General features: G+C 45.9%; 1 protein-coding gene across 10 annotated transcripts in view; it reads right to left on the reverse strand.

The window, feature by feature from the left end:
* Positions 1-1,263: 1,263 nt before the first annotated feature.
* The window catches only part of PTPRF (protein tyrosine phosphatase receptor type F), a 756,588-nt gene continuing 739,964 nt past the window's right edge, over positions 1,264-17,887 (reverse strand). For 9 of the 10 annotated variants that reach the window (XM_086953202.1, XM_086953199.1, XM_086953209.1 and 6 more), the window contains 3 exons: positions 17,329-17,483; positions 6,258-6,393; positions 1,264-2,868 (listed from right to left, as the gene is read on the reverse strand). In XM_086953202.1, coding sequence (XP_086809328.1) covers positions 2,800-2,868; positions 6,258-6,393; positions 17,329-17,483 — 360 coding nt within the window. In that variant the 3' untranslated portion in view covers positions 1,264-2,799. The remainder of the gene's footprint in view (positions 2,869-6,257; positions 6,394-17,328; positions 17,484-17,887) is intronic. The other variant, XM_086953210.1, reaches the window with a different exon arrangement.

The raw sequence follows: 17,887 nt of genomic DNA on the forward strand, positions 1-17,887 counted from the left end.
TTTTTTCTCCATTTTGTGGGAAAGCAAGCTCATGTGGTAGATCCGTGAACTTCCTGCAAAATGAGCATACTTTCCACTGGAAGTTGCAGATTATCAAGCTCATAAATCCTTGGGAACCAAATCACAATGTTCATTTCCTTGAGATTTGGATGTCTCGGCTGACCCAGATGCTTATGTAAGAAGCCTGCTCTCAAGGTCTCAGTGCAGAAGGACTGACATTTCCTGTTCACAATCAAAGGGTATGTGGATGATCTACTCTTGTACTAAAGGATGAAATCCATACACCCAGAGCCCGGCACGTCTGTGGATGACTCTGGCTGGAGCGGACTGTTGAGGCCTTTTTTGCATAGTCGCTGGACTCGAAGCCTAGCTTTCAGTTCTGGTGACCACCCTGGCTTTAAGACTCTTGTTGAGGTCCAGCCCCGGAGGGACGCTCATTGGTTGGTATGCGAAGTGTCGATGTCTTCAGTGCAGCCTGTGTCCAGGGTGCAGTTTCAGATTGAGCTCCAGAAGATTACTCCTTCTCCTAGTAGGAGCAACCCAAGGAAAGGGTTTCGGGACCTTGATATGGTTGACCCCCAGAACACTCAAGTAAAGCCCCTAGATGTTCTCAGGTCTAAAGAACGGTGATGACCCAGTAGGATCCTCACGCTTGCTTCAGAAGCCCACGAAAACAGAAGAAAGACATGCCTCTCACTGATTGGGGAAAAACTTTAATGTGAACGAATAAAGAACTTCGATTGGCTAAGGATTTGCACCTTAGCCACTGATGTTGGACAAATTCTGGACCACAACAAACAGCAATTTCTCCATTGTCTGATCATCCAGCAAAAAGTGACCATAAGGACTTGACAGGTGCATTGCTAAGAGCAGAACGTTAGCTGAAATCTGACTTTGTTCAGGCTGGGGCCACACCTGGACTGCTGGAAGACCGTGCCTGTTGTGCCTCATAGCCATCATGAGGCTTCAAATAATATGCATCTAAAACGGACATAGGTTCCGCCCCCATTTTTTGACTGTGAAGAAATTGCAAAAAGCAAATCTGAAAAAATAAGCTTTACGCGAGTCATAGCCCTGTACCACAATATCAGCACTTGTTTAATTGTGACTTTCTGGCTTTTAAAATTTTTTGTATTGATATCAATTTTTATTGCCTTCTCATAACTTCTGCAACTCAGTTAAAGAAGTTTATTAAGAAACTGAGGGGCATTCTATGCAACAATCTGTAGAAATTGAAATAACTGCACAGCCCAGACAAGTGAATAAAAAAAAACATTTTTCAATTTATTAACATCTGGAATCAAGCAACAGTGCTGCAGTGTTTATTTTTTACTTTTTTTATTAACAAATAGAAAACAGACTGTGTACAACAGAGTGAACTCCTACAGCACTAATGCATCCCACAAGGTAAAAATGAATTTGTTCTCCAGCGATACAAGCCCTGCGTGGAATCCTCTTTGCTTGCTGCAGATTTTCAGTATGCGGAATACACTTGATAATACAGTTAGTTAAACCTTCCACCACCTTGATTTAAGTAGGACTGCACTAAGAGATGGCCAAGCCTCCCTCCTCCTGTAGTGCAGGCCTGATATAGTAAGTTGTATTAATATATATTATCAGTAAAGTTACAGTAGTCTTTTTGCCACATTGGTTTTTTGTTGTTGTATGAGAAGTCCAGATGGAGCTGAGGCCCATGAACAGTAATCGAGAATGCGAAAGTGGAAACGAGACAGCCCTTGCCTTGCCCCGCAACCCGCCATCCCCAACTCCACCACAGAAAGTACCACAGTTGCCACAGCGGGATGTCTGTGGCAGTTCTTGAGATTGTGCTGTCTTTGCTGCCTCCCCGTTGGGTCCAGAGTCAATGAGAAGTTTGGAAGCGGATAAAGTATTCCTGCGAGGTTTAAAGATTGTTCGAAGGGAATAGAGGGCAGTGGCAAAAGCTTGGTGTGTTTTCGCCTCTCTGCTGGCACCTCTCTCTCTCTCTCTCACTTGCTTGTTCCCACCGAACGTAAAAGACAGATGCAGCTGTTAATACCCATGAAATACGGGATGGGTAAAGGGGTAGGGACTAGCATCCTTCGCAAATGCAATCCTACTGTCATATAACCAGATTACCAGTTCCTGTGCAAGTGGCTCAATTCATGTGCTTGAGCGGCTTTCTCTATTTAGATGATGAAATCCACTCCTCTGTGTCCCCACCCCAACCATCCCAAATACAGAAATGTTTCCTAAAATAAAGTTTTAAAAGTTTAAGAGCAGTTGGCCTCCAGTTGAAATTTTGGCATGGTATTTGTGTCCCTGAAACCAACAGGGCAAAAACTGATCATACAGTACAAATAATCAAATGGCTAAAATAGAAACTAACAATTAAAAAAAATAAATGATACATATAAAAGTTAACATTTGCCACTAGCATTTTTTGTAGCTGCAAGACGTGTCTTGCTGGTCAAACATGATTTGTCTTATTTTTAAAAAAAACATGATTTTGTCAACATTGTAGTGTATAAAACCCTTGGAAATCAACACAATGGCTTCATGAGAGTAGAGGTGACAGAGAGGAAGGGCAAGAGGAAGCAGGTGGAGCGCATCCCAGCGAATGAAAGTCTGAGGCTCCCCCGCTCCCGTGCCCCGAAATGTTTCCATGGCGATGGGTCCTGAACACTGTGCTTACTCATCACCGGGCCGAGGGACGTCTGTACAGAGGAGCTGATGAGGGTTCAGCTGAGGGCTCGGGACGAGGCTCTCAGTCCCGGCGGCGGCGACACATTCCCAGGTCTGACGAGATGAAAGCTGTAGTTACGTTGCATAGTGGTCAAAGCTGCCCAGGTACTCCAGCGCTGCCCGGTAGCACAGCTGGTACTGGTCCTGGAATATTAAAAAGAAACACAAGGGTAAGCCGGATTCAGTTTCGACCTGTGGAGTGAGTCAGGTGAGGCTTAGTCCAGCCAAAGGAAAAACGTATGCCAGACCCTGTTCAGCAATAGAGGGTCTTGATGTGAAACCATGGGCAGTAGTGGGGAGGTCTGGGGTTAGATTATGTAGCAGAACACTTGAGTGAGGTGGGGCAAGTTATGGCAGATGTTAGGTTCAGCCAGACAGTGTGCTAGACGAGGCAGTATCCAGCAATATGGCGCCATATGCATCTTAGGTTAGACAGGACTCCAGAGCCTGTATTGCAAACAGGGTGCACTGTCTGTTCAAATTTGTGCGCAGTGCACAAACATGGCCAGTGTGCCCTTTTCCTGACAATACACTGCCCACGGGAAGACACAAACTTGCAGATGCCCTGGAGGAAGTGAATTAGTAACAGGGCTCGAGTCGGGGTACCACGCGGGTTCACAGCTTATTTTACTGGGTGGACGCCGTCCCCCCTGCCAAACAGCTGGACTTCACTCTTTGGCCTCTCTGGGACGAGATCGGAGGGCACCTTTCGTATTGTCCCTTCCTGTCGTGACGTCACTTCCAGTGACAGCGTCCCCCCACTTCTCTTTTTAGGAATGGTGCCCTGATTAGTAAATGACGGGCGGCTGCTTAAATCAGCCCCTCTATCATTCACCGCACAGGTGGCACCCGCCTGCACTTCAAACGGGGGAACAGAAATGATCTGCCTGCAGGGGGATGTCTGGGGAAGTCCATTGGATCCCTGTTCCCCCACTCCAGAGGGCTGCCCTCAGGGGTGCCCTGACTGTGCTCCACCTTTTTGTGATGCACAGTCAGTGAGACTCCCGACGGCATTTTCGCCTCTCCACCTGCAGCCATAGCAAACAGCAGGCACAGAGACAAGGGGTTTCCCTCATTTGCAAAGGCCCACAACCAGGCACATTATGGAATGCTCGCTTAAGATAGTGCTGGTTCTATATATGTGCCAGAGCTATCTTTATTACAGAATGGGCTGCACAAGAAACTGGGAACCCTTCTGTAATATTACAGTAGCACCAGGGCTGCTAAAAGGCACACATGCCTGCTGCACCCTGAGGCATGGTATGTAATACGGCCACAGGAAAGTGTGTGTAATATTGGAGAGCATGAAGAGTGGGCAAACATGCACGGGGTGAAAGGCCAAAAAAGAAGAGCTCAAGAGTCAGAGGTTCTTCATCCTGGGGTCCTGAAACGTGTGACGACTGAGGAGGAGGTATGTGAAGAAAGGATTCTGGAGCAGTTTCATGAGGTGGGAAGCCAGTACCAAGGGGTTATTGAACAAAGGCAATGACAGGAGCGGGGCATGAAGGAAGGGATCTTGGAATGCGTGCACAAAGACATAAAAGGTCAGTGTGGGGTACAAGCTACTATGCAAGGCGATGCTCAGTCCCAGGCAGAGGAAAGATTCAGGAGAGAGGAGACTAATACATTATGATAGAATGAATCACAGTATGTACAAAGAATCACAAATAGGAGAGAATACAGAATGAGAACTAGAAAATAGAATCCAGAGCAGAAAGGTGAAAGAGGAGTGTTGAGACAGAGAAGAGAATCCAGAGCAGACAGGTGAAAGAGGAGTGTTGAGACAGAGAAGAGAATCCAGAGCAGACAGGTGAAAGAGGAGTATTGAGACAGAAGAGAATCCAGAGCAGACAGGTGAAAGAGGAGTGATGAGACAGAAAATAGAATCCAGAGCAGACAGGTGAAAGAGGAGTGTTGAGACAGAAGAGAATCCAGAGCAGAAAGGTGAAAGAGGAGTGTTGATACCGAGAAGAGAATCCAGAGCAGACAGGTGAAAGAGGAGTGATGAGACAGAAAATAGAATCCAGAGCAGACAGGTGAAAGAGGAGTGATGAGACAGAAAATAGAATCCAGAGCAGACAGGTGAAAGAGGAGTGTTGAGACAGAAGAGAATCCAGAGCAGAAAGGTGAAAGAGGAGTGTTGATACAGAGAAGAGAATCCAGAGCAGACAAGTGAAAGAGGAGTGTTGATACAGAGAATAGAATCCAGAGCAGACAGGTGAAAGAGCAGTGCTGAGACAGAAAAGAGAATCCAGAGCAGAAAGGTGAAAGAGGAGTGTTGAGACAGAGAAGAGAATCCAGAGCAGACAGGTGAAAGAGGAGTGTTGAGACAGAGAAGTGAATCCAGAGCAGAAAGGTGAAGGAGGAGTGTTGAGACCGAAAAGAGAATCCAGAGCAGAAAGGTGAAAGAGGAGTGTTGAGACAGAGAAGTGAATCCAGAGCAGAAAGGTGAAGGAGGAGTGTTGAGACCGAAAAGAGAATCCAGAGCAGAAAGGTGAAAGAGGAGTGTTGAGACAGAGAAGAGAATCCAGAGCAGACAGGTGAAAGAGGAGTGTTGAGACAGAGAAGTGAATCCAGAGCAGAAAGGTGAAGGAGGAGTGTTGAGACCGAAAAGAGAATCCAGAGCAGAAAGGTGAAAGAGGAGTGTTGAGACAGAGAAGTGAATCCAGAGCAGAAAGGTGAAGGAGGAGTGTTGAGACAGAGAAGTGAATCCAGAGCAGAAAGGTGAAGGAGGAGTGTTGAGACCGAAAAGAGAATCCAGAGCAGAAAGGTGAAAGAGGAGTGTTGAGACAGAGAAGAGAATCCAGAGCAGACAGGTGAAAGAGGAGTGTTGAGACAGAGAAGTGAATCCAGAGCAGAAAGGTGAAGGAGGAGTGTTGAGACCGAAAAGAGAATCCAGAGCAGAAAGGTGAAAGAGCAGTGTTGAGACAGAGAAGTGAATCCAGAACAGAAAGGTGAAGGAGGAGTGTTGAGACAGATAAGTGAATCCAGAGCAGAAAGGTGAAGGAGGAGTGTTGAGACCGAAAAGAGAATCCAGAGCAGAAAGGTGAAAGAGGAGTGTTGAGACAGAGAAGAGAATCCAGAGCAGACAGGTGAAAGAGGAGTGTTGAGACAGAGAAGTGAATCCAGAGCAGAAAGGTGAAGGAGGAGTGTTGAGACCGAAAAGAGAATCCAGAGCAGAAAGGTGAAAGAGGAGTGTTGAGACAGAGAAGAGAATCCAGAGCAGAAAGGTGAAAGAGGAGTGTTGATACAGAGAAAAGAATCCAGAGCAGACAGGTGAAAGAGGAGTGTTGAGACAGAGAAGAGAATCCAGAGCAGAATGGTGAAAGAGGAGTGTTGAGACAGAGAAGAGAATCCAGAGCAGAATGGTGAAAGAGGAGTGTTGAGACAAAGTACAGAATCCAAAGCAGACAGGTGAAAGAGGAGTGTTGAGAAACAACCAGCATGCATATAGGGAGAGAGCCCTGAGCAGACAGGAGACAGAGCAGTACCAAGTGAGTACCCCAGCAGCAGGACTGCATCAAACCACCTACCTCGGTCTGCACCATTGCTGGCCGTTGTGTTCTCAAGGTTTTCACAGTCTGGAACATATCTACCACACCTTCGTACCGCATGCGCTCCAGCACAATACTAAGAGTAATAAATACTCCAGTGCGTCCAACTCCAGCACTGCAGGGAGACAGAGGGAAGTATTAGTGTGAGAAATACACGGGTCCTACAGGTAGGGGATGGCACAAGTTAACTCACAATTCCTCTCTTTGATACCTTGGTGCTTTTGCAGATTCTTTTCTTCATGACTTTAAGCCTGGGCCAGGTAGTGAGGGGCACAGAAATGATGCACAGAGGTTAGGCACCAAACAAGCCCTGAGAAGCACCAGAGTGTCCAAGGCCTTGTTATAGACAGTACCATTGAACATTCAGTTCTCCACCATTGCTCCCATCCACAGAGTCAATGGGCGCAGAGAATGATCATATGTAAGGGAGTGGGGGCAGGAACAAGTACTGGGACAACCGCATTAAATAGAAATGTTATGGCCATCTGGTCATAGCATCAAATGGACACCATGTCCTATCAGATTCATAGGAAGATTTATGTGGCAGACCCAACAAGTTAAAGAGGCTGAGAACCAGAGAGGAGACAATCCTCGATAGGACGGTGAATTACAACCAGTCCAACTGGTTTAATGTATGAAGGTTTTTGTTTTTCTTAGGTCACCACCTTGACTACTCTCCTTCACTACCTTATACGCGAGCACACTTTTTACACACGTTCCCTCTGGAGTAACCTCCCCTATGAAATGATAAACGCACAGTCAAGACTGTTTCACCAATTGACATGAGAATAAAATGCATGGTGAATTGAACTATGGGTTGTTGCACTTCTCGGTTTAATTTTGAACAACGTATTGAGTACTGGGAGCTGTTACACTGGTTTTTAAGCTGGCTCATGAAATAATTTGCTGAACATACCAAAAAGGGAAACAGACTTGTGTCTTGTAAAAATAAGGTCTAGGACCATTGTTTTTTGTATCATATTGTACCCAGGTCCGTGGCCACGATCGGGTTACCCCATTTTTGTAATGGTGCAATAATACACGGCAAAGGCATGAAGAGAAAACCATGCTGCTGCCTTCAAGATCTCCTGGATGAATTCCCCAAGATAGTCCAGGACTAATTTCACGGGCTCGCTTGTGACTGATGATAGGCTGTCTCTTTTCAAGCTACTAGATTCTGCCAGCATGCTAGTATTGCAACGCACATGCAGTCACAGGGAACTGACATTGTTTACTTATGCAAAGTTATCAAGAAAAGCACCTATGGACGACTGATATAGCCTGAGAAGTTGGGGATACCCCGTAAATTGACATTTCCACCACGCCTTGTGAAGTACATTTAGGCACACTTCCCAAACAGATTAATTACAGAATGTGTCTTAACATTTACAACATTGGAAAGTCCAAGGGATACATCAAGGGGCTATTCAATGGATGAGCTCACTGGAGACTGCCCTCCTTAAATCTTACTCCGTTTGTGGACTCATGCCCACAACATGTCTTACATCACCAAGCCTCTCAAAATACATATGAACACAAGGTGAACTCTCTGACAAAAGGCCGCTGAGCACAGAGCTCAGTGCTACCCGGTGGACTTCAGCAGAGCCACACGGCACATCCATGCACACTGATGCACTCCCTTTCCAACACATGCCACCCACCCGGATCGATTCCCCACCTGTGCCTCGTTCAAACACATTACATCCTAATCGCGTCTTCCTTGTCCCAGCCTTTATGAAATGAGGGAGTCTCCTTCCTGAGACAGGCAAACCCTTTTCAGCATAAGCAGTCCTTTTATAGGTTTACAATAAAACAGGCGCCCCTTTCTCCCATAATACCGGTCCCGGAACCTGACCGTGCCTGTTTATTGTGCATCACTTCTGTGGACATAGGCTATCCATTATGAATTGTTAAGTGCATACCTTTTTCATATTTTTTTAGGTCAAGCCTACTAGACTGCTCATACGCTGTCTGTTGCAAGACATATTGTGACCTACTTAGAGGGGCTTGGAGCCTGCCCACTGCTTACCGTTGGTTGGTTATCCTTATCACACACTTGCCTGCTTCTTATCCGTCCCCCAGCTTGTCAGTCTTGTGTTGCCCCCCATAGGCAATGAATCTTTATGATCTCTAATTGGATGATATCACTGTTGGCTTTTCAAGGACTACTTTTTATTTTGTGTGTGAAGCACTCCAAAAGAGTGTGTGTTTGTGTTATTTCCCCTGTGTAATCTGTCCCCTTGCACTCTATGTCGCCTTCTGTTTGCTGGCTGCTTCTCCTGCCCCTTACCTCTTTAGCTTGCCTGTGTGCTTCTCTCCATTGCTTCCTACCACCACGCCCTCTGCGTTGCTGTCCTCCAGCCTCTCTGTTGCGTTTGCTCCCGCCCTCCCCTGTTGCTTTCACATTCCCTGCAGGCCTCACTCCCCATCCATGCCTTTGCGTTCTCCTCCTGTTTTGCTTTGGTATTGCGGATGCTGTGCAGTGTGGTAAAATCCATTTGCAAAGCCAATAGGTCACGAAGGCGAGACCTGTTGGCTTGACCAGCGCTTGTTTTCTTCCTTTTAAACAATAGATGGGCTCTAGTGGTCAGTTGGTTTGCCACACCGCTCCACTGGTCGCCCTGCCTTAAGTAGCTATAGTATCAGGCAGGCTCTGCAACCCGGGGAAGCATGCCGGGCAGTGCTGAGCTGTGCTGGCAATACGCCTCCTGTCTGGACATGCTCTAATGGAAGGCGACCATGCTGTTCAGGCCATATCTTGACTTTAAAAGACACGGATGATTCACGAATGGATGAAGTGAGTCCCAGCTCCAGCAGGTGAGTTTAGCAAACACTGTTCACCTGCATGGAGGGCAGGAAAGGCAAACTGGGGAGGCTGCTGTTCCATCAGTCACTCAAAAGGCGATGGGAGGAAGGTCTGCAAACAATCTGTCCACCGGCAGTCACTCGGGTAACATTCCGGCCCAACTGTTTTTTGCCCTGAATGCCTCCTAAAAGGAAGGAAGAAACAAATGCCACTTCAGTAGATTACCTTGAAGCACTGGTAGGCAGACAGGGGCGGCTGCTCTCACTTATAAGACCCTACAAGGCTACCTGGAGGAAGATGGAACTGAGCCTGAAGCACAAAAAGGGAAGGTGGTAAAAGCAGCTCCATTAATGCAGGCTGTCAATCACATCAGAGCGAGAGACTATTTCGCTGAAAGTGAACAATTAATTGACTCAGATGGTTTCTGTGAATCCGGTGAATCATCGGCAACCGACGCCTCTTCACAAAGCAACAAGGAACAGATTGGAAAAGAGATGGAAAGTAGTAGATCAAATAGGTTTCCCCAGATTTCTAAGTAAACAGCCCCCACTAATAAATGTTGCATTGAATTTCCTCAAGTGGTGAAAGTACATTATTAGCAAGTAGCTCCTCCTCTTGGACACCATGGAAAGTTGACAACCATTGCAGGAGCCACTTAAGAGGGCTGGTGCAGCATAGTGCGGTCTTCTGCACATTGCTATATGCTGCCTGTGCACCACAGGTGATACTTTCATGCTCCTTTTGACAGATCCAAAAGGGAGAAGGCTGCACAGAGCTACTGGGGACAGTGGAGTTGACGGCACGCTCCCTGTCAGTCACCACTTTCAATGGTCTCTGTGCAGCTGAAACATCACCTGGAGCCATCAGCCAGGAGAAGGTGCATTTGGGTAGCGCCTTGGAAGCGGGATTCTCTACAGAAAGCACTAATGCCCCTTTACATTTCATGGAACCCATGTTTCTAGGTCTGCAATTGGACAAGCTGAGTAGGCAATCAGCAGAAGAGTTATTGCAACTCTTGAAGCACCAACACCACAATGGAGGTATTTCCTTTCTCCTCCGCGGCAACATAAAACATCACAAGCTCAAAGGCGGCTCTTCAGTGGGCGACAAATGTTACCAACTAGAATCAAACTGCCTCCTCTAAGCAAATTTTTCTGGCAGACTCCCAAAACACCAACACAAAAGAGAGGCACTATTGTCAGGAGTAGAAAAATGTATGTAGAACTTATGTAGAAAATGCAATAAGGCCAGTGCCTCTGTCAGAAGAACAGTGCTTAGTTTGTAAAGCAATAAGTGCCAGAGCCCTCGTCAGCAGGCCACACACAGCTCGCACTGTTGTTGCTGCCGACAACACCAACACAACTACTAACCATCACACTCCTGGAAACATGACTCTTGAGACTATTCCAGGACCCCAAAACTATAAGAATAGTTTGGGCAGCAGGTATTAGTCATTTTTAGTGTATTTTGATTTAATAAACAGCAGTTGTAGTGCTCATCTCTAAATTAGACAAACAGCGCTACCATGTGGCAGACTAGCATAAATGCCAGTGTTGACAATAAAGTGTCGATGCTGTGCAAGGGAAACCACCGGCACAAATTTTGCACTGGAGAAAGAAAGGGGCAGGTGGAATGAGGACTATTTTGAACTTAAAGCGAGTGACTATACTTTTTTTTACATCTTACCTGTAATTTGAAGTTACAAGTTATTAACTTTGATAGGCATGTTTTAATAGGAGGAAAATCCTAGTACAAGAGGAGGGTGGCATCGTGGAGTGAGAGAAGCAGGGTTACACCAAAACAGGTTGAAGCCATCACCCCCAACCCTCCCGGCATGGCGTTAGGTTGAGTTCCCCACTGTGTGTTCTGGGGCTGGTCCTGAATGTGTGGCCCAATCTTCATCAGCTTGTGTTAGTTCTTGCAACATCTCAACCCAGACCTGGCCATTCTAATGTACCTTGTCAACCGTCCTTACCTCTTGCATTATTCCTCATCTCAAGCTCATTCTGCCATACCTGCCTTCATCGTTTCAGCGTGGGCCCACTGGGGATTACCATTTTATGACCACTTGCCTCTTTTCAAGCACCAACCTTACTATGTCATCCATATGGCAAGCTTCAATTTCTGAAGCATGCAGAAAGGATCAGGAGGCTGTGTTTCTCAAGTGCCATAGGGGTGGCTCTCCGGGACTTGTGCACCAAAGCTTTCCAGTACGAGTGCGAGAAATGCAGTATGTGTATAACCCTCCTCCCTTGTGCTGCATTTAGGTCATTTGTCGGATTTGTCTGGATATTCTCTCTTTAATCTCGCTGGGGAGAGGTATGCCCGGTGAAGGACCTATCCATATCCTAGCTTAAAGTGAGCATTGCTGGGCACTCCTCGAACCAGTGCGCACGCCTTCTCCAAGCCCTTGTCCATCATGGGTTCCGCTATGTCCTTCTACCATCAGTGCCGCGCAGGGAGCTCGTCTGTCTTGTTTGTAATGTCAAAGAAATTCAAAATATTATCCATACAAATGTTAATTCCGGTGGTGGTTCCAGAGGATTCCCTTTCCCATTGGATCTTTAAGATGCAAATTCTCATATCGTGAAGAATCTTTCTTTTCAGAAGTATCTGTGTTTCGCACTGGAGGAGGATCAGTACCAGTTCACAGTTCTGCCTTCTAGCCCATCAGATGAGACAAGGGTATTCACCAAGGAACCTACTTCCATAGTCGCTTTTGTAAAACGTATTCATATTTTTCCATACCTGGTTACTGGAAAACTTGTGTTCATTCTCTATTAAAATCATGAGATCAGTACAGTTTTTGCAAAAAAACTTCACAACTTCGGTTTCCCTTTTGAACTGGAAGATATTCCAGCCGTCACCAGCCCAAGATCGCCAATTCATAAGAGCTAATTTCCAAACAGAATACGGGGAAAGTGCTCGTCCCAGAGGAAAGGGGGCTTATTTATCCATCATACCGGGCACCCTCTTGGAACCAGGGGAAAGGTCAGCAGAGAGTGAGTGGGTCAGGGTTTTACGCCCTGGGTTTGACGACATTCGAACCTCAGCTTCCACATTTACTGCACTTGGATCCAAACAGTCCGGATACGTCAAAATTGATTCCAATAACAGACAGGAGATGAGTTGGTGCAAGATCATGTGATGCAGGAGGACCTTGACCACCACCTTGGCCAATAGCAGCAGCTGACACCGGTCACTTTGGGTGCGAAGCACACATGGGCGATGCCAAGATTCAAAACCAGTAATCACAACTGGGAGCGTCCCAGACATCAAACTGGAAAGAGCTAAAGGAGCTATTTCTGGTATCGAGGTAGCCAGCTCCATTAGTTCTTGGGAATGCTATTTTGGCCAGGGTGGACAATCAGGTGGAGAAAGTGTATGTAAACCATCACAGGGGGAACACCATCCGTTTCTCTCCATCAAATTGTCCATGCCATGGGGCTTTAGGCCGAGAACCATCTAATCTCTCTATACTTGCTAGGGAAAGAAATTTGATTGCGGACCGAGTCGGAAATTTTCTTCGTCCATAAAGCCCAATCTCCACCCAAAAGTGCTCAAAGCATTAACAAGGGCGCCAGGCAAACTGTGTTTGGACCTATCTGCATCAGAGTCCAATGCACCACTACCGTTTCTCTACGAGAACACAATGTGCAGAAGTTTGAGCAGTGAATGCGCGGTCAGTCAGAAGGCTGACAGCTCTCCTGAATGCATTCCTCTACATTTCCCCTCCTCCTGAAGGGATTAGGAAGATACAGAGGGACAGGAACGAGTGCTCCTGGCAGTCTCGTGTGGCCAAGGATTCCATGGTTTCCCTTATTATAGAGATTGACAAAATCTCTTCTGTTAAAACTTCAAACTCAGAACTTGTGGTTTGAGTCTTTGAAGATCTTGTGGAACATAGTGAAACCCTCTTGGTTGCGCCAAAACCATCTTTTTACCCTACATAGGGCCTACTATTCGCCGGAGAGACTCAAAATTCCCAAACCACTCAGCAGTGGCATGCCCTAAATGTGGTCTGATTGCGGCTTCTGACCTGCACATGTTCTTTGATTGCCCACGGCTATCGCCCTTTTGGAACGCGGTTTGTCTAACACTCACTACTGCCTTGGGCTCCCAAGTCCTGCTATGCCCCGCTCTTATTATTTTTGGGGTCGCTCCAGAAGTTCAAGGTGTGGCTAAGAACTTACTCTTTTATGCTATTTTACTATCCAGAAGAGAAATATGTAGGAAATGGAAAGACCCATTACCTTCTACCTTGCTGGACTGGCGCACTTCAGTGCTACAAACGCCCAAAATGGACCGTTTAAGATCCAGACAAGAGAAACTTCTGGTCCTTATTAAGTTGGTTATAGCTGAGCACTCAACCATGGGTTTTGTTTTTTTTTCCCCCCAAGGTCCAATGATTACGCTGCTTGGCTTCTCTCTGTATGTTCATATACCCAATAGGGCGATATCAATACAAGATTGGGTATCTGACTGCAGCATACTACCCCGCTGGTTGTTCTAATATGGTGCTGTTGGAGTATGGTAATTGTACTGAGGGGCGACCCACTTCGTACTATTCAGTGCTCCTACCAGGTTATCTGCAACAGTACGCCCATCTCCATGCACTAATATTTGGTCACCAAGGGCGACAATGAGGACGAAAAAACGAAAAAAAAACAAAACTTCAGACTCCTACATTCACATGTGTGTCTCATAAGGCACTAATCCACTTACTGGTTGAATGGGAATTTAAAGTTTAACTTTGCAACAATGACTTGATTGTCATTGTAGAAGCATGCATTCAGGAAAGTTAAGGATCTGCTACTAGATTATTGTATGCTATAAACTGGAAAAAAATCAATTTGGTGCCTCCCTTCCTATGACCCTAATAAAATGTTGGATTGTTTTAGGATTGGCTTCTTTAAAGATGTATTCATTTGTACATCAAAAGCCCAACGAGCAGCCATCAAAGCAGTCAGAGAACACTGACTATCATTATCCTCCAGGAAAGCACTGACAAGTTGTTTACTGAACAGTTTACCACTGAAGCACCCAATGATGCATTCATCACGGGACCTACATTTAGTATTAAAAAGGCTTTAAAAGTTCAGAGACAGTACCACTTTCTGCACTAGGTCCTCGCCTTTCGCAGTCTTGTCTAGCTAGCGCTTAGGTTTTATTATTATTATTATTATTGCATTTCTTATATAGCGCCAGAATCGACCCCCGAAGGGGTATCTCCGCGCTTGCCTTGGGAACCCGTCCTGGTTTTTCCCTGTGAGATAGCCCCTACAGGGCATCCCCAAGGTGAAAGCCAGGCATCCCGCCGCGGGGGGCCGTTGTGGAGATTAAGCAAGCTTAATGCCCAGAGTTGCATAGTGTGAACCCATGATTAGGTCAGGCACCGAAGCAAGAATTATCAAGTCCGTGGACATTTGAGCTCAACACCATGCCGCGTCGGGAATCGAACCCTGGTCCCGGGTCTGACCTCTGCTTCAGGGTCTGCCTGCTCTAACCAGTGAGCTACACTTCTCCACATGAGCTTTAGAAATGCTACAATAGAAAAAAAATAGGAGATGGGCTTTTATTCAAATGGAAATTAAACCTTAAAACGTGCATCGGTAGGATAACTGTATACCTGACTTCTTGAGTGCCGTTCAAGATATTGGTTTTTAGTCCCATGTTATTTTGTAAATGTAAATGTAGATTCATTTATATAGCGCTGTATCACCGACCAGTTTCTAAGCGCTTGCTTAGGGAACCCGTCCTGGTATTCCCCTGTTAGATAACCCATTACTGGGCATCCCCAAGGTGAAATTTGAGCCCAAGACCCGCCGAGGCAGGGAATTGAACCCTGGTCCGGCCCAGACCTCTGCATCAGGGTCTGCCGCTCTAATCACTTGAGCCACACTTCTCCACAGGTACATAGGTTTACTTTTGATCAATTGGATTTTATTGTAAATAGTGTAAATCTTCTTTTAAAGTATGTATTTAAATATTGCTGCTATTTCTCTAGACATTCGCCGACTGCACCTATTAACTGATATATTCCGTCGTCTTTCTTTTAACCCCTTGCCTCCTTGACCCATCCATACGGTCAGGCATATTTCCCTTATATGTTTTAATAATTGTATCTGTTTCTTCTGTGGAGTGTTCTTTCTGTTTTAATGATTCATTTAGTGATCTAAAATGTATGTTGTTTTATTATCTGGTCTACTTTTTATGGTCTTAGTGACCGAAATAAAAGTTCTGGAAACGAAACGAAAAAAAATATTGGCAGTTTTTTGTTTTTTTTTACTAGAAATCACATCAGTTCGATATTTAGGAGAAATAGGCGTTTGAGCAACAGATGACTTCCAACATCTAAATACTGCCCGACAAAATGATCATAAGGCCACATTATGATTGTGTTCCAAAATAAGTCATCTTTTTAGTTGAAATCAAAAGATTATCCGTCCAACAATCTTTTTAGAGGCTTTGCAACGAAGCCCACACACCTTAGAGGGTTACCACGCATTACCTACCCTGAACAAAGCCTTTTGGCTCATCCCGTTCCTGGTTAGTTACTTTTTGGATGTATGGAAAGGGAAATATACCAATGACTGCAGCTATAAATAGATGGGGAGTGAGTTACTGTTACTGCATATAAAAAAACAGAATCACAGCATATCCTCCTGCATATCCTCCTGAGGGGGCTCTACAATAGGAGGAGCAGCAGCCCCCCGGTCACAACTTCAACTGATATTTTAACAGAGCTCTGCACAGCTGCTGTATGGAGTTCACAGCATTCCTTTTTGAAACATTACAGATTAGATGTGGATACACAGAAAATAGGACACCTTTTTTGATTTTTTGTTTTGGCCGGTGTACCAACTGATAATAAAAAAACGATAGAATAAGAGAAAATACCCTCAATAAACTTTCCTTTCAGCATCTAACAGGAATGTATTTTTTAGATCCTGAAATTTTCCATTCCAGTGACAGTAGTGTGTATACTCATTTCGTAAAGACTGAGGGGGAAGGTGGGACGGGGAAGTGATGGTCTGAATATTTAAGGGCAGCCTTCATCAGTCCTGATCCAAGAACATCTCTTCACAGTCCAACATCCCACCTTTCTAGCCCTGGAATTGTTATCCAACACGTGGTGTTACTGGCAGTATCTGGATCCGGGGTGAGTACTACATAACTGAGGGGTGTGTTTGTGAGTGTGAACACAAGAACTACAGCTGGAGAAGAGGGTTTGCCAGTCTCAGGGGACGCCCTAATTTCCTGAGGACTGTGACAAGAAAGCCTGGGATAAGGAGTAGCCAGGATTACAGGTGTGTTATCACACCATCTCTCAGCACTCCTGCACACTAATGCACATCCTCACACCGGCATCTTCCAACAATGATTGCACTCTGATGCACATTCAGCTAACCTGCACCTGAAGCCCACTGCACTACATTCCACCCATACCTAGCCACCATGCTACGTTCCACCCATACCTAGCCACCATGCTACGTTTCACCCATACCAAGCCACCACGCTACGTTCCACCCATATCTAGCCACCACGCTACGTTCCACCCATACCTAGCCACCATGCTTCGTTCCACCCATACCTAGCCACCATGCTACGTTCCACCCATACCTAGCCACCGCGCTACGTTCCTCCCATACCTAGCCACCACGCTACGTTCCACCCATATCTAGCCACCACGCTACGTTCCACCCATACCTAGCCACCACGCTACGTTCCACCCATACCTAGCCACAATGCTACATTCCACCAGTAGCTAGAAGTGAAGAACTTAGTATTCCTGTTAGGCCGCAAACACGCCCAGCCACCCGCCTACCTATGCATAATAAATACTTCAGGTCTGAAGACCGTGTGAAAAGCATGTATTATAGCACTGTAGTACCAACTATGAAGGATTATAGGAAGGAGGTATGCCTCCACCCTCCTCCTGCCCACCCTCACAGTGTAAGGGGTCACATGCACCCTTTGTATCACCCTCACAGGGCTGAAGATTCACCTGCAGTGCAAAGAGCTAAGACCCTGCTCGCCCTTGCATGCACAGTGGTAAAGACTTACACTAGGTGTACAGATCTAAGGCCCCTTCTGGCCCCAAGCTTACAGTGGGCACAACTCACCTGCAGTGCACAGTGCTAAGAACCTGCTCTCCCTTCTATGCACAGTGGTAAGGACTTACACTAGGTGCATACATCCAAGGCCCCTTTTGGTCCCACTCTTACAAGGGGCACAACTCACCTGCAGTGCACAGAGATTGGTCCATCCTGTCCAAACTGTTCCTTGGTTTTGTGCACTTGGCCAATGAAGTCGATGAAGCCCTCGCCAGTTTTTGGCACACCCTGCTCTGGCCAATCCGTGAACTGAAACTGTCGAATAGTTCTGGACTGTCCATCCTGGAGGGGGCAATATCAAGAGGTCACAAAATGTACAATCACAATATTGTGCACTGTTTATATTTGATACGTGCACATTTGCACAGGCAAGACAGATTCTTATGGGATATTCATTCAAATGCACTTGACAAGCACTTGTGCACGCACTCCGCTCAACATTAACACAGCTGCGTGCACAAGGTTTCGTAATTCACTGAAAAAGCTTGGCAGACATACCTCACACATTAGCTTTAACAAGGTCCCAAGCAAAACATCCTCAGGCCTAACACACACCAAATCACTTCTACCCTAATGGAAATCATGAATGAATAAACATACCTGCAAAAAATTCAAACGAGCATTGGTAAAGCCAATACGTCGCATTTATTAAACGTGTAGTGGCCAAGTTGATAGGTCTGGCTTTT

The sequence above is a fragment of the Lissotriton vulgaris genome, chromosome 1_2 (assembly GCF_964263255.1).
Source record: "Lissotriton vulgaris chromosome 1_2, aLisVul1.2, whole genome shotgun sequence".
Lineage (NCBI taxonomy): Eukaryota > Metazoa > Chordata > Amphibia > Caudata > Salamandridae > Lissotriton > Lissotriton vulgaris.